The 17293-nt window shown below is 41.0% G+C and overlaps 1 protein-coding gene across 1 annotated transcript; it reads right to left on the bottom strand.

Moving 5' to 3' along the window:
• Positions 1–252: 252 nt before the first annotated feature.
• Positions 253–16836, bottom strand: CYB5R3 (cytochrome b5 reductase 3). Its single transcript, XM_027450038.3, has 9 exons — positions 16730–16836; positions 14716–14847; positions 11358–11430; positions 8895–9001; positions 7779–7908; positions 6687–6770; positions 6464–6549; positions 4126–4225; positions 253–2703 (listed from the first exon to the last, which is right to left on the bottom strand). Exons 1-9 carry the CDS (start codon positions 16748–16750, stop codon positions 2531–2533), a joined length of 906 nt encoding a protein of 301 aa, XP_027305839.1. The 5' UTR covers positions 16751–16836; the 3' UTR covers positions 253–2530.
• Between the last annotated feature and the right edge of the window lie 457 nt (positions 16837–17293).

Genomic DNA, 17293 nt, shown 5'->3' with positions numbered 1-17293 from the left:
TTCAGTACCCCAAGCCCTTTTTCAGCTGCTTCTGCCTCCCCGAAGAGGATGTGGTTCTGGTAGCTCTTGCCTCTTTCCCCTCCAGTAAGGGCATACCTGGAAGATGCACAGAGCTGCCCTGGTCCACTTGGGAACTGGGTGAAACCCTCCAGGACCAGCCTGCTCTCACACCTGGCCACAGCAAGCTGTCTAATAACATCCACCACACTATTTTCTGTAAGACAGACAGATGAATTGGCTCAAATAATCAAAAAAGATGCAAACCCAACTTTTATTACTTGTTTAAATGTTACAATACAGGACCATCAAGCAAAAGGGATTGGGACACCGTTTTGTTTCAGTGGATCATATAAAAAATCCCTCATTTTTTCTATTAAAAGAGATCCATGTTCACACAGATGTATAAAGTAAAGATAAAACTAAGAGATTGGGGTGAAAAACAGCAATAGTTTGCTCCTTGATTCGGTATCTGAATACAGCAGTTTTCACAGGCCCCCTCTCACCCCCCTCCCTTTTTTTTTTTTTTGAACATTCACTCCCTGGAGTGTTCTACATGTTTTTCTCTTACGAGGCTGAAGATGATGTGCTGTGTAACACGAGTCACTTGCAAAATTATTTCATACATAGATGTGAAAAAGCCAGTACTTCGATAAACAAGGTAATACAAAACATTGATGCGTTACCAACTAACTATTTTGGATATGAAAACTTCATTAAATACAGTCATAAAAAAAAAAAAATTTCTTTATCCCCTAATGATACAACCCAGCAACCAAGATAACTTCTCTCAAATATCTGCTTTTTGCCTCACAATAAAATGGACTGAAACTTACTTGAGCATTATTTGAACTCCACAGCATAGTATTAAAGAATAAGTTTTAGAAGCACACATCAAAAATTCAAGATTTCAGAGGCAAGTGTAAATTCAATAAAATAAATTTAATAATAGTATTATCTGCCTCAGGTTCCTTAAATTAACTGTGCAATATCTTTTTTTCCTTCTAATTCGTGCTGAGAAACCTTTTAAATGCATGGTACACATCTGTTGTACAGGCACAAAAGAAAGCACGGCAAGTTATAGCTTCAACTACCTACCCAAATCTTTTAAAAAAGAGAGATATTTATTATACACTGATACTTGTAGCTAACTAGCATCCACATTACTTCACATACCCCTAGACATCTTTTCAATCACTCTGATTTTATCACCAGAAATCAATTTTTAGTTACACAGATTCCTTGCAGGGACTGCTCTATCTCTAATGTCAGTAGCATCTGTTTGGAAGCATAAGGTTCAGTATGCAAGATGCATCAAGTTTACTAAAGGTTAGGTAAAAAGTTGCTGTAAAAAAATTACATTTAAAAAAATAAACTGTAGCATCCAAGAACAGTTTAGATTCAGTGAGACATTTCTATATGCTGTCAGTTTGGTGACTTAAGGCTGTTCCATGCAATCCTTAGCAACCCTTTGTGGTTTTGCCAGAGCAAGATATGCAGGTGAGTCTCCTGACTGTAGGCATACTGCATGTGAAGCAGGGATACCTGCTGGAACCCACCTGAGTGGTGAAACCTGAGCTCCCTTCATTCCTAATCAGACTCCAGGAAACAAGAAACAGAATCTGGATCTAATTTTCACCCAGCGTTTTTTCACTGCACAGAACCTGCAGAACAACTGTTTTTCTACTCTTATGACACTGTCTGCTATTCAAAAGTAAATACAAATGTTAGTTAGTATTTTTTTTCAGTATTCAACACATGTATAAGCAAAGATTTCCAGCTACTTGTAGAACTGCGTGTAAAGCCTCCTGCTTTCCATAGTTTCCTGCATTGCCCAAGGATGTGACGAGCTGGAAAAGTGTTTACATTGAAGAAAGGCTATTTCAAAATACACTGGAACAGATTTCGTATTTGTGTCTACTCTTGTTTTGGTTAACGAGGCAACTTGGACAACTTCAGTCAGTCATAAATGGTTAATTGTCACCCTTCAAATGAACAAGAATCTTTAAGCTTCTGGTGTTGCAAAGGTTATACGTACAAGGCAAATGCTCCTGGCCCTCATATAGTAAAAGCTCTGTAAGGATTAAAGTTTGGCATAAGCAAGGTCAATAATCCAGCTCATTCTATATATTTCATACTTCATACCAAATAAAATACTGGGTATGCACAGTGTTAGGAAACAGGATATTACTTGCATTTGATTACAGTGCTAAGAGAAGTGTAAACAAGTATTTGCCACCCTAAGAAGTTATACTTTCCTGCGTTGAGATGGAGTATATTTCTACAGGACAGACATGGCAAATACAATACATCGCTATGTCTCTGCAATACATTTGTTTCTGTGCAACATACAGTATGGTTATGATACAGTTAAGCTTAAGTGTCTAACTTGCCAGAGATTCAGATAAATGTTAATTATTTTTAATGTAAATGTAGCTTCCCAGCACTGTTTATCACCCACCTCTCTTGTCTTGTTCCCCATAAAATGTATTTTCTTCCTTTCCTTACAAGATCGCTGAGGTATCAGTCTTCTTTAGAAAGAGAACCTCATGTCCTTGGTGTAGCCCAGTTTGTCCAAGTTGGGAATGCAGGCATACTGGATCATTGGTGGAGGTCCACACATGAGGATCAGAACATCATTTTGAGGTGGGGGCAGGTGGTCTCTGATCATATTTTGGCTCACAAATCCTTGGCTGTATTCCCAATCTGTTAAAAAAAATGAAGGGGGGGGGGAATGAACAAATCACTTTATAATAAAAGTGTGTGCTTTTTTTTTTTTTTTTAATTGGACCTATTCTATATGGAAAATCTGCCACTCCTGCTTTTAAGATGGAAAACTGATGCATGGAGAAAACAGGCTAACTTTTAGTAAAACTTCCTAAAAGCCCCCAGGAAATACCAAGCAGAGCTGTGAAAAAATAACATCTATTCTCCTTATGCCACCAATTTATATCTTCATTAGAAGAACTCTAGCTGATGTTATTCCCAGTAGGAACACTCATTGTGCTAATCAGTTAATAATAGGGTTCACATTTACCCATCATATCCCCAGCTCTGGGATAAAAACGCTGCTGACCCAAACCTTTAGGCACAATAAAATTGAGACATTTTTCTCCCACAGCCCATCCAAAAATATCCAGTTCAGGTCTGTTTACAGGCATGGTAGTGGAATTCTGTAGAACAGTGTTGAGGTCTAAGAAGGATCTTTCATCACAACTGCTAAGATCAGTTCACAATTCACAAATACCAAAGAGAAGGAACAACAATTTTATCTGAATCTAAGTTGCCTTAGAAATTCAGGGAGAACACTAATTGAAGAAGATTGCATGACAGCAACAGACTCGGGACAGTAAAACCCTCCCCACAATTCTATGGGAGGTATATTCTTGGTCACAAGGTAAGAAAGCCTGTGGCTTTTCCCTCTCTGCTCCAAACTACCACTGACTAGGGGCATGAATCTACCCTGATGTGACATGAAAACCTTAGGCAATAACTCTTCAGGCTTTTCTTCCTTCAACTTGCACAGCTGAGGGAGACACATTTAGCTAGCTCATCTCTCACCTACGGCACCCAACCAGATCACATTACCTTTAAAATTGGACTGCACCAAGATGAAACCACATTGTCTTTGAGAATCACTGTTAATACAAAGGCAAATCCACTGCCTAGAAAGAGCAGCTAGTGCAAACTGTCATGTGACAGCTAGGTATGAGCCTGTATTCAGCCACACCTTAGTGAGATGCAATGCCTCTACCAGTCCTCTCACAGCTGCCTTAATGAATGCTCTGAACGTGAGACAATATGGTGCCATCTTATAGTTATGGCTAAGGGGAAGGAGAAAGGAAGGTCACCTTGGATCAGTAAATAATGGCTAATATTCAAGTCTAGTCATGGGAGGAACATTACACTACCATTCACTTGAGGTGAACTTCATAGCTTTGGAAACACAATACCTCAAGCCTGTGTGCATCACTACGTGAGGAATGATGCTGCTGAATGCATTCTGAGTTGCATAAACCTGCGAGTCGTTAAACAACAAAGGAGCCCAGAAATACACATACAACAGCATCAAATGTGCATTAATTCTCATAACTTAAGCATTGGTGGAGGTAGCATGTTAGATCTTACTTTCAGGTGCTCTGTCCAGTGTATACCAACACTTAAAACGACTAGGATTCTGAACTTGGATCTCTTCTAGCTCTGAACGTAGCAGGATATCCTTCTCAGTCTGCAGGACAAGGAAAACAATGATTATGCTCTGCATTTGAATGCAGTCTTCAGATGACCCCTACAGTTTTGTGAAATGGAGCAGATTATTCAATTATGTTGTAGGAGCTGAACAGAGCCTGTAAATACAAATTATTTCCTTGACTATCCCATAGCAGAATGAACCAGAAGTTCAGAACTTCCCCAAATCTTTACCACGCAATGCCAATGCCTTCTCTCTAAACAACAAAACAAAGCAACACCTGTATCAAAACATAGAACCTTCACTCATTAGGGAAATTAGTGTTAACATCATAAGAGTAAAGCCCTCTTTTAACACCACCATTACATAAGCAATTTTCATCAAAAAAATAACCATGACTGCACAAGTAGCTCCCTACCCTCCACACTTTGCCATTCCATCAGGAAAAAGGCAAGTTTTTCACCTTTGCCACTTCAAATCATTGGCATTACCATACAGAGATCGCTTAGTTTTTAAAATAGATGTGGAACAAATAACCAAAAAAAACATCCCATTCTGAATGTAACAAAAAATGTTAGGCAAGTTCTGCTCCCCCCTGATGCAACACTGTTAAAGGCCAAAAGAAAGCCTTATTCCCATAAAAGAAGCTGCAGTTCAGGAAGGAAGGAAAGGGTAGAGAATAAAACTGGCATCATCCTCTACAGCCCCAATAATTTGGCACTGAGGACACCACTATGTCTGTAACTGTGGGGGTGATGAGGAATGTGCCAGCAACTATAGCCAAGAAGGTGCCTATTTCTGGACCTGCAGCTGCCTGTGTTCCAGAAAGGCTATAACTGGGACTGACCAGCTCAAGAAAGGCTGGTTTGAAGCACCACATGAGCTCACAAGCTGTGTGGTGTGTAATCCAACACAGCCCTTTCAGGAGAGTCAAAATAAAACATCAACAAAACACATATAAAAAGTACTTTACAATACTGAATGTCAAAAAAACTCTAGTCTGCAGGCTTTCTTGTCTGTCCATCCATCAGTAGGCTGCTATATAGTTGTACAGTTACTGGGTATATGGACTTCTTAAAGGCAAGGACTGATGTTTACACAGGCTGTTGCTAATACATAGGCAAGTGTTCCCTGAATCCTCCTCAGAAGTAGCAGTTAATTTTTTTAGGTTGCTAAAGGAGCTCTAGTCCTATATTAGTCATTCAGAATTACTCAGGCAATGTTGGCCCTCCTGCCCTGCTAGCTACTACAGTTTGTGCCAACTCCAAGCACGCAGCAGAGATCAACTTCTGCAGCTGCCCCAACCAGCACCAGAGGGCAATACTAATGCTCTTAAGAAGGTCTTTAATAAAGCATCAGAACAAGGTGTTTGTAGGCACTTGGATCATTGTTTCTGGGTACAAAAAAACTTCTATGATTCAGACATGGTCCAGAGGAAATGGGAATACTGAATATCACAGGAGAGAGGAGTGATGAAGGGGAGCCTAGAGAAGCTAAAAAATACAGGCATGAAGAGGAGTCTTGTAATCCAGAAACTGATATTCATCATGAGATAGAATATAGAAAGAAGATAAACACCAGAAAAATATCAGTCAAAGAAAGGGGCATATAGTTAATTCAGCAGTGCACTGCCACTTGGTTTGCACTGATCATCCGAGAAATATCTCTGTATCACAAATACCCTATGGGTGAGAATCTTCCCTTTTTCCAGCACTGCAGTATGATACACCTCAAAGAGCAAAAGAAACACCAATGGAGAAGCTGATGGAGGGAATAGAAATGAGACAGCTGTGAAGAATCACAGCTTTGCAGTCAAGGAAGCTGCTGGAGACCAATTTTATTTTTTTTCTTAACTAAGGTATTCTCAAAGAGCATACAAACCCTATTCTGAAACTGGGGAGCTGCAATTGCTGAAGAATGCAGATGTCCACCTCTTCCATGTTTCCATTAAGAAAGACAGCTCTAAAAGTCTGCCCAAAACATTAACAATTTGCACAGATGAATCCAGAGTTTTAAAACATTTATAAATTGGATTAGAAGCAAAGCAGTGAGACAGGACAGAACCTGTTAGCTGATAAGACAGTATCACTTCATAAGTAATGCTAACAAAGGAATTCATTACAGTGTTTTCATACAGGAAGTTTTCAACACTTCTGTTCATTTCTCCCTCCGGGGTTTGTATTTTTGTACCATGCTTTCTCAGCAATAATTTCATTTGCTGAGTGGAGTTGTGTTTGTTAAGTAAAACTTTATAAGCAGAAATAAGCACAGAATTACCTGATTAGCAAACAGCAGCTGACAAACAGTGTGGTCATCTTTGTCTTTCATGATTGCTCGAATGATCTGCAGCATAGGTGTTATCCCTGAAAGAGAAATGCTGGTTAATGATGTGAAAAAGTAAAGAAGCAAGAGGAAGCACAAGCAAATGTGTGAGAGAAGATATGAACAAACACATCTAGCAGCTGTCAGAAACCAAGGATGAATCTTTATATGCACGTACCAGTCCCACCAGCAATCATCCCCACGTATTTGACTTTTTTAGTAACTGGTTCAGCTTTCTTTTCAGGCCGAATAGCAAACACGCCTGAAAGAGAGAGAGATGGAAAACACTGAAGAAAGCAGGAAAAATGGCCTATGGTCCCTTCACAGTATTTTTAATTAATTGACTTTGTTTCAGCCCTGTCACCCTTCCCTGTTTGTAAAATAGCGGCAGAAAACAAAGGTGAACCAAAGATATCACAAAGAAAAACAAATCCTGAAGCATTATTAGAGATTTTAAGGCACATGGCAATAAGATCAGACACCGACATGGGGTACCACTCCTGATTCTGTGACTACAGCATCAAGCCATTACTATTTCTATTTGCTTGAGTCCCTTAGCCCCAACAATGTTCAGAAGCCTTGATTCCTTTATGTAGAAGTGTTTCCAGAATCTATCTCCTTAGAACTTTTTTCCCCCATGCTGATTATTTTAAAGGAAAACCTGAAATATGCAAAGCATTTTTTTTTAATATTTATCTGCTCTTTTGAGCCGATTTGACAGCCAAATCTGACAAAGCTCTTGAAATTCCCCCAAATGTTGTCTTTCCTCTATTCACATGTCTCTACATATAGGGTAACGTGAACACAAAAATCAGGAATTTCTGTGTGCAAAGTTCTGCACACAGAATTGCCGGAAGATTTTTATGACAAATTTGTGGCTGCACTATACCAAAGTAAGATCTTTTATACTGGCATAAAGGTAGTTCCTGCTGATAAAGTTCAATTTCACTTGGGAAATTAGCAGTGGACAGCACAAATACTAAGTGTTTTTATCAGTGTAGCAACTATGCCCGTATAAGCAGTGAGAGAATTCCCTTCTTTAAGAACAGTAAAAACACAGGCACTTCTACAATCATGTAACGATTCTCCTCAAGATGGCTGTTGACTTAATTATAATACTAGCACTTTATTTTGTGCAGAGAAAGACCTGAACTCAGCTGGGAAAAAAAATGTGATCAGGATTACTGCTATTTTATAATGTGTTTTGTGGTTTGTTTGTTTTTTCTGTATTGTTTACTTTGGACAAATTATATTTATGAGTCAGCCTTGCCTTTTCCTTTGTAGACAAGCAGGCCACTTGGTCCTCTGAAGTCAATAGTATCCCCTATTTGCAGGCTGTCTAAGTATTGAGACATCTTCCCTCCATCTGGAAACTTTGGATGGACACCTTTAAAGTAAATCTGTTAAAAAATAACAATGAAGCTATTAATCTGACAGCTCAAAGATGAGTACTTGCCCTTCTCTCTGCCATTCAAATATTTATAGACTCATACTCCTCTTTCAAAGGAAACAACTATTACATAAAGAAATAACATCAAGACAGATTTGACTGAAAATGAAAGACAAGCATTAAAATTTCTTGATAAAGATTAAAATGATGCTCTTGCCCTGATTTTGATCAGACTGGACATAGACTGGCAATTTCTCCATTTTAGTTCTGTACATAGAAAGTATCTCTAATAAACAACATGATCTAAACCCAAGTTAAAAATATAGTAACTACTGCAACTGAAAATGGAAAAACTTCTGTGAATGTTCCCTGACAGGCCAGTTGCAAAGCGATGTTCCCAAACAACTTCTCAGTACACCAACTGTTTGCATCTCAAAGCCAGAGTAACAAAAAGAGCAGAGAGCAACTAACTGAAGATTCAACCATTTGCCATTTAAATTACTGTCATCTTCAAATATATGTTTAGTATAAGTACCAAGAGAAAACAAAAGTACATTATCACAAGATTAAATCACATTTTCATCAATGACATCAGTCCACCATGTCAGTAACAACAAAAATCATCACTCTTAATAACGACCACAAAGACGATGTTACATTAGCTATAAAAGAAGCGGACAGTTCAGGCAAGGCTAATTCCTTATTTCAGAAGGATTAAAAAAGTATGTGAACATCTGCAAGTGTACACAAATTCTGGAAAATGGCAGTCTGCATATACAGAAAATTATGCAGTATCTCATGAGAACTCTCAATAAAAAAGGGATTGTGGAATGCCGCATGGATTGTAGGTAATTGCACATTCCTTGTTAGAGTAATGAAAGCTCACAGTGGCACACAGCTGAACAGAACATGGTGCATCAGACTCCACATAGCACTGCAAGAGCACGGGTGGGCTTAGCAGTTGCCCAGCCTGGAAAAGCAGCAATACATTCTCACCTTGACAACAAGATCCACAAAGCCCTTGTCATCATCACTGGAGACCGGAGTGTACGGTCTAACAACCAGGGCCCCATCGATCCGTGCAGACAGGTAGATATGCTGTCCTGTGTGCAGGTATGAAAAAAACAACAGTTTGCTTTCAAAGGACTTCTCTTTCTGTGGATCTATCAGGTTGACATGAATTGTGAAAGCAGTCTTAAAGTTCAGTTTACCTTGTTTTGGAGGTACCACTCTTTCCTTTCTCATTTTCCTGACATTGTAATATCTTGCCACAGTTATTCTTAACCAGACACAGATTCTACCTGGAAGGGCAGCCTAACCTTGCGTGTCTAGCACGTCTGTTTTGATATCTTCACTCATTTATATTTCAAAGCCCTATCTGCATGTGAGATCTTGCAAACAGCGTGATCTCTCTCCATTACAAACACATAAAAAGAACATGGGAGGGGGAAACTGCCAAGTGCTACTCAAACCACTTCATTAAAGTGTGTGTTACAAACTGCTATAGTTTAGTCACAACATAGAAAAATCTTTGACCACAGATCACTCCAGTCTACCACGAGGTCTTCCAGCTGCCATTGCTAAGGCTGCCTAGATGTAAAGCATATTTTTAACCCCGCTATTCCTCCAATAAAATAGCAATCATGTTTCAATCTCTCACACATCAGCTGAACTCTCTGCAATAATTCCTTTTCTCAATGTCTATATTTTAATGAAAAACATTAACAACAACAAAACAACAACAACCAACTAGAATTTAACTCCTTGAAAAGGTTTTCCAACAAAATTCCAATACTCTTAAGAGGAACATGTGAAGAATATATAGGGAAGATTTGTTTTCCATTATTTTATCACCACTGTCTCTTAAGATGAACATAACTCTCCAAAGATGGTACGGCTCCTCTGCTTGTAATGGGATACACAAAGCTGCTACTATACTGAAAGCTGGTCTGTCAAGCTGGAGGGCCAGTGAGGCAAACCAGTGGATGGATAAAGACGTGCAACCTGGTAACTTGGGAATTGAGCAACCACAACTGACTTGAAGCAGCATGTAGATACGAGGGTGAGTCAATGTACATTTGGTAGCACATGTGTTTCCTGTTGGGGAATTACTGAGGCAGCAGCAGCACCAGCTTCCTGTTCATCTTTCCAGGCAAGCAACTGCCTTGTCATCCCTGTCTACAGGAGCAGACCCATGACTAATCCTGCTCTTACCCATTAGAGCTTTAGCTCCTCAATCAAGGGACAGCAGCTGCTGGGAGGCCTCCATACGAAGCCCTGCACAATCCAACTCTGAGTGAATTGTGTTCTTTCCTGTAACACCCAAGTTGGCTGGTAAAAGCAAAAGGCTGGTGTTGCACTGAACATTCAGAGTGTATTCCAGTATTTGTCCCACGGCTACCATGCCTCCTGCTCCCAGCTGCTTTTACCTCCCTCACCAACTTTCAGCTGCTTTGCTCCCCAGCTCTCACCCAATAAACCACTCCCCATTTATAAAAAAAAAAAAATATATATATATATCCCAAGCAGAGCATCTTTGTGAGCACAACTACAACACTACTGCTGGGACCATGCAAGGTGAGGCACATCCCTTCTTGGGCTATACTGAAACCATCTGCTGATTTGCCCTTATCTTACTGAATGAAATACTGGAAGATGTGGCATCCAGCAGGCCAAATTCACCCCAGACAGCTTCCTTTCTGTTAGGACAAGGACAATTACAGAGGTGAGACAGCTCAGTCCTCCGTGTTAATTAAGGAAAAGTGAGGTAAACTAGGATCAAGAGAATAAGATATCAACCAAAGAGAAACAAATCAGGTCAGATTGTAATGCTGAAAAGGTGTCTAAGGACCACCAGCCAGCACCTCTAACCCACAGACCATTGCAAAAGGTGGTTAAAGCCAAAGTCCCTATCAGACACACATCACAGTCAAATGCTCTTTACATAAGCAGTAAGAAACAACAGTACTAAGCTATTACAGAGGGTAATATGCCACATGGGAAGGCCTCAGGAAACATCTGCTTCATGGTGATGAAGAAGTTCCATGAGACTGGCTGCAAACTCAGAGATTAGCGGCCTACTGGGGAATGCACGCCTTAGCAGAGAGGTAGAGGCGACATTGCCTTATGGGGTGAAAAGGAACCACAGAGACAAAGAGCCATGGGAATACTGCACATTGGAAAGTTAAGATTAGAGAAATACAAGCAAAGGCCGATGTTAGTTTCAACTATCTTCCTGGAAACAAGCTGGATGTATGCACTCTGTAATAACACAAGAATTCAGATGCTGAAGATGACTCACAGCATTAGGACTGTTCTGCAGAGCCCTAAATACCAGCTGAAACCACATGGACAGTATTTGAAGTTCAACAGTTCAAAAAGTAAAAAAACAAACAATCCTCCCACAAAATCTCTAAATGAACAAGGATTTGATCCACAGCAAGGAAAGACAGAACGTACCTATTGGTAGACCCAGAACATGATCTACTGAAGGAAGAGCAAATCGAAATCTTCTTGTGTCATGACTAACTTCCTGAAAGAAGAAAAATAATCATCAGCTATGTTGTTGGGACATTATGACTGTAATTTTACCTGTATGATCAACACCCAAGTCCGACCTGTTCAGGATTAAGTATCTGGGGGACAGCAGCACCCTAACTGAAGATTGTGCATAATGTAAGAACTCATCTGAACAGGACAATCTTGCAGAGGTAAACTTTTCACTCAAATTCCCTGAAAATTTAACTTTTCCTCAAAATATTTTAGAAACAGCATAAAAATAATTAAAAAAAAATAAAGTTAAAGAGACATACACAAATCTTGTTTTGATATATATTTATATGTTAATTGCAAAACAGTGAGGTACTTGTAGATTAAGATTAAACAACTTTCTAAATGGTATGAATATTTACATTGCCTTCTTTGAGGAGGTTGCAAGCTAAAAAAACTAACCAGTATTCCAGTTCTCATTTAAAGGTTAAAAACACAGGAGTTCAATGCAAAAAAAAAAAAACTCAACATCTCAAAATCTGATAAATTTACCATTTCTATGCAGAAGATGACTTCAGAAGTCACTAGCGGATGTCAAAAAGATTAGTGTTTCTCATAGTACACAAGTTTTACCTCTTAAAAATCAGTTCACAGTAACGGAGTTAAAATAGTGAAAAAGAAAGAAACAGCATACTGCCAAACAGCTCATTTAATGACTTTCTTTTTAAAGCCCTATGAGACATTATATCCCCTCTACAGAAACTTACATAAACATCCTATTAAATACTGTGTTTTTTTTGTTTGTTTTTAAGAAACGACAGATTTCCATCTCATCAGAGTTCACCTAGTCTTCAATTATGAGTTCTGCTCACGCTGACAACATTTTCCTCACAACAAATCACTTTAAGATAAATTCTGAAGAAAAAAAAGTGATTTAATTGAGGAGCAGTCTAAAAAGTGCTTCTCTGTACCTGTGACTATTTGGAACTTCACTAGAATGACAGCTGACACATAGATTGTAACAGTGCTTCTCTGGCATTGTCCACTGCTGTTTCTGCATGAAAATTTAAGCACCAGTTTCACTGCTTCAAAGTTGGATTTTGCCAGTAATCCTTTATTTTAAGATACTGTCCTTAATAGCATGCAGAAAGCAAAAATGTTGTGAACTCCTGAATTCTCAGTTAACCATCTCATCAATTAAATTCAAGATAGCTCAGCCAAAGATATCTGATCATAAGCCTTTTGTGCATCACAAGAGACAACTGTGAGAAACACTAAAAGGCTCAAGAAACTCATCGCACCTCCGCCACCATGTCCAAAGGCAGACAGGGTGGAGGATGAAACAATTCTCCTTGCAACAGCCCAACAAAGTATCAGCCATATTCTCAACTGTATCACCAAAACACTTCTGGCTAAAAATGACAATCCCCAGCTACTCGCCAAAAAAGAGAGTTCTTATTTTTGTTTTAAAAATAAATCATTTTGGTGCTTTGATAGTGAAGCTACCAAAAGCTTCACTGTTACAAAAAAGGAATAGTGAATATCGACTTGGTAATGGGAATAATGGAAACTCTTAAAATATGAGGGTCTTTGGTTGTGCTTCACAAGCAACAAGATCCAACACTCCAAGTAAAAACCTGCCTACTGACTTATACCATGCATGTCTTGAGTTTGCTCCACATCCATGCTGAGAGCCACAATTACCTTCTCAAGTGACATTAAAATGTTTTTGTGTAATGACAGGTATGTTTCAATTGAAGTTCTCACCTATTTTAATTTTAAGAGCTTGTAAAATACAAACTGTAGCTTGTCAGAAAGACTAATTTCCTCCTCCCCAGCTAGTCAGGTATGGTTGAGAAGTTTAGCAGTACAATGTTCAGAATGTTTGCACCTGATTTTTGGCAGGACATTAGAAACTGCTAGTGAAAACACAGAATTACAGCTCTCAAAAAACTTTACTTCAGTACCAGGTTATTATTTTTCAAAACCAACTTCTGTTTCCAGAATACATTTTCCATACAGGCAAAAATTTCTATACGTACATCACTAAAATATTCTCACTGACCAAGCTACCCCATGCAGCAACTTTTGAGCAGGTTATAGCAGAGCTGTTCCTTCATACCAAGATTAAAACAGACTACACAACATACAATGATGGACTGAGAAAAATCAGTATTTAGCAAAAAAATGTCATGTGAACAGTGAATTATTTTCTGTTACGATCTGTCAAGCAGACCATACCTGCCACCACATGCTACAGACCCCATGAGGAAATGGGGAGTACGTAATAACTGCATTGCTGTAGCATGCATGGGAAACAAATCCAATATGGCAGCCCAACCCAAGCCATGGGAAAGCTTTCACTTCCCAAGAAACCAAGGCTCAGAAACACAGTAATTGTTTTCTTTGATTGAACAAATGAAAGCCAAGCTATCAGCACACTGCATACCTTGAAGAAAGCTCTGTTCCAGTCCCAAGCTCCTTCCAACAGAACTCTTCTCATAACATTTTGACTATCCCGTTGACTTAAAAAGTCAACACTACAAATATCTTCAGGTATGACTTCATGCATACCTGAAAGGCAAGATTTCTGTCTCATACTTTTTTCTAATGGCCAGTTTATCCAAGGGAAATTTGGACTTTTCATCTTTTGATTTTTCATCTTTTGATCTTTCCCTAAGCAGAGTTACCAAATTCTGGTAGCAAGATCCAGCACTAAAAAGGTGACTACTTTCCTCTGAAAGCCCACTTGAGCACCCCAGGAGGTAGAAGACACCTTCCACTTTAAACAGAGAGAAGGAGAAGCTGAGAGACCTCAGCTACTGTCAGAACTACACCATTTAAAGATATTTCTTCCTGTAACACATACATGTAAGTGTACATAAATACAATAACAGCAATCAGTATCAATATATTTGTGATAGCTACCGTACCGAATGCTACTGAGAACTGCCTGTTCCGCCTGACATCTGTCTCACAGCCCATCTAGAAGTGGGGATTTTAGTAATTCCTGCTGATATACTCTATGACATGAGGCTCATATGACAGAAACTATGAGTATGGTCATTTCTAAAGCAGTATTCACCACTCAGCTGGCTTGCAGAAATGCATGCTGCAGAACTCACTTATATTATGCAAGGAGCAGGTATAAATAAGTTCTTTACTTAAAATACATATGTTTAATCAATTTTACTAGAAAGGCTTAGCAGCCTTCAAAACATCTACTGTTCCCAAGCAATCCCTGCTGCAACATTGCCCAAGACTTAGGAAACTATAAGCATTTCACAGAATTCGGGGAGAGGATGCTCAGCGCTGTACACATACTTACCTCTTTATCTATCAGCCTCAATGCATACTTCACTTCAGGATCCTTCAGAGTGATTGCAGGATAGGGATTCCCAAAAAGCCTCCGGATAGTGCTGTAGATCAGCCATATAGGGTATGTCACAACCCAACGTAACTGCAGCAAAACAGACAGATCCTTAGATACATGTGCACAATAGAAGGTTATTTTGGTGAGGAGGAAAATATTAGTGTGATGTAACAATCTAACCACCCAAAATAATACTCTCTTCTTCTGTGCTAACATGAGTGGAATGAGGAAGTATCAAAAAAAAAAAAAAAAAAAAAAAGTCAGTGTAATACAAGTTTGCCTTGTGAGCAGCCAGAGCTGCTCCCACACTGTGACACTGGGCATGCCAGCAGAGGCTTGTCAGACCCGTCCCCATGTCCCCAAGTCCAGTCGCTAACAAGACCAACAGATGAGCATATGCAGACACACAAACAGCACCCAGCAGCTAGCTGCCCATCTCCCAAAGACACAGACATGCTCGCAGGTGGCTTCTGCCCATGGCATCCCCAAATGCTCCTCTGCTGCATCCCATGCCACTGGGCTTGCAAGGTGATGCCAAGGGGGGTCATCCCCAGCCCCTGGGGCAGAGGGATCCCCCATGACAGCGGCTCCTTCCTCAGGCCAGGGTATCACGGCTCCCCGCCTGCCAGTGCACACATAGATATAAACCTTCACAAGCCCTCCTCTCTCCTGGACGGGTATGGGAGTGATCGCATCCAGGTAATGCTGAGGGTAAAAATCCTCTCTGACCCTCATTTGCTGTTCCAGGTTTTAACTCAGGGCAGTGAAACAGCGTGACTGCAGCTGCATTTTTCCACAATACCTATATACATTTAAAAAAAAAAAAAAAAGGAGGGCAACAGAGACAGAACTGAAAATAAAAATTTTGCAAAACACTTTGACTACATGAGGTGCTCTTGATGATTCTTGGGAGAGCTGGAAGCCCTGTACAACCAGCTTCTACTTTAATTTTTGTTTTAGAGGGACCTGACCAGCATTTTGGAATCACATCTCTCTGAACCTGACACAGCTGTTGGGAGGATATAAGATGTACAATGTAATTAATGAAAATATGGCAAGTGCAAAATTAAAAGGAAAGACAGCATAAAATCCCTCTTCTTAAAATTCTGCTGTACAGATGTATAAGATAGCAGCAGCTGGTTTGACCTGAAAGCACACCATACCACGCACACGCTGCATTTTTCACTTTTATTTGAAAATACTGAAATAGCCAGACAGAAGATGTTTCTAAATTAGCTGAAGTTTACAAAAAACTTACTCTTTAATTTCTGCAGACCCATCACATTACTTCAGCTCTAGGAATTTTTGCTATTAAGCCATGAAAAAAAAAGAAGAAAAGGATGGGGACGTTGCTTAGGACAATTACACTGTAGCAAATAAACCCCTAATAAGAACTGCAACCAGTGACAGAGTCAAGCGGAGACAGGAAGCTGAATCGGCAAGAGATGATGTCTCAAATGCAATACGAACATGTCAGAATAAGCTAATTCGATTTAAACATATGGCTATCATATGGCTATCTGAAATGAGCAAAGCAGCAGCTGTGGGCTAGCAAATCCTTCCCTTCTGAAGCCACTGACCAGATCTGAGCCTGCTGCAGCAGAACGAAGTTTAATTTTGAGGAACGTCTTTAGCACCACGTTAGCCTCGGGGAAGGCAATTCGTGACTCGCGGTCAGGTCCTGAAAAAACCTCCTGGGAGGAGCCCGGGGAGGAACAGCCCAGGTGCGCTGCGAGCCGGGCTCTAACAGAGCTGATGGGCAGAAACGGGAACTAACGGCTGGGGGAGTATCCGGAGGCTCTGCGGGCCCCACACAGGCGGGGCCAGGGCCGGGCACCACCGCCTGGCCACCCGGCCCATCCCCAGCGCCGCGTGCAGGGGCAGCCGCAGCCGCAGCTGCAGCCGCAGCCCTTTCCCTCGCCCCCAAACCCCTCGCCCCCAAAACGCCGGATCCAGCTGCCCCGCTCACCGTGCTGAGCCCAGCGCCCATGGCTGCCCTCCACCCCGGCCGACAGCCACGCCACCTCGCCAATCAGCGCCGCGCCTCCCTGCCGCCCCGCCCCGCCCCGCCCCGCCCCGCCCCGCCGCGCCGCGCCCCGCCAATCAGCGCTGAGCATCGCCCCTCTCCCGCCAGGGGGCGCCCGCACCGCACCGCGGAGGCTGGGAGGGGCCGGACGCGGCGGCGGGGAGAGAGCCTCCGGGGAAGGGGGGCTGGCTGGAGCTTGGGGCCCTCGGGGCGCTGCCGCTGGGGCCTGCAGGGGCAGCGGGGCGGGTGGGGATAATAAAACCAAAATAAAATAAAAGCCACCAAATGCTGTAAACGCCGTGTTGTTTTCAGTGCCTCTCTTCAGCAAAGAATGTGTGCAAGTCTGGTTTGGTTAGTTCCGCCCTTCCGTGAGTTTGTCCTTATCACGTTATGATGCATACGTACCGCTCTTTTGCACGTTATCAGCAAGATTACAGAATCGCAGAACCACAGAATGGTTTGGGTTGGAAGGGATCTTAAAGACCATTTGGTTTCAACCCCCTGCCA

The sequence above is a fragment of the Anas platyrhynchos genome, chromosome 1, assembly GCF_047663525.1.
Source record: "Anas platyrhynchos isolate ZD024472 breed Pekin duck chromosome 1, IASCAAS_PekinDuck_T2T, whole genome shotgun sequence".
NCBI lineage: Eukaryota > Metazoa > Chordata > Aves > Anseriformes > Anatidae > Anas > Anas platyrhynchos.
The sequence above is the reverse complement of the archived record's forward strand: the minus strand, read 5'-3'. Positions and strand labels throughout refer to the sequence as shown.

Excerpts from the sequence above, each read along its gene's own strand:
- CYB5R3 (XM_027450038.3), bottom strand. The coding sequence starts at position 16,750 with ATGGGCGCTGGGCTCAGCACG. Across the intron at positions 9,002-11,357 it reads TGTTCTGGGTCTACCAATAG|GACAGCATATCTACCTGTCT; the intron begins GTACGTTCTGTC and ends ACCTGCACACAG. Across the intron at positions 7,909-8,894 it reads TTGTGGATCTTGTTGTCAAG|ATTTACTTTAAAGGTGTCCA; the intron begins GTGAGAATGTAT and ends ATTTTTTAACAG.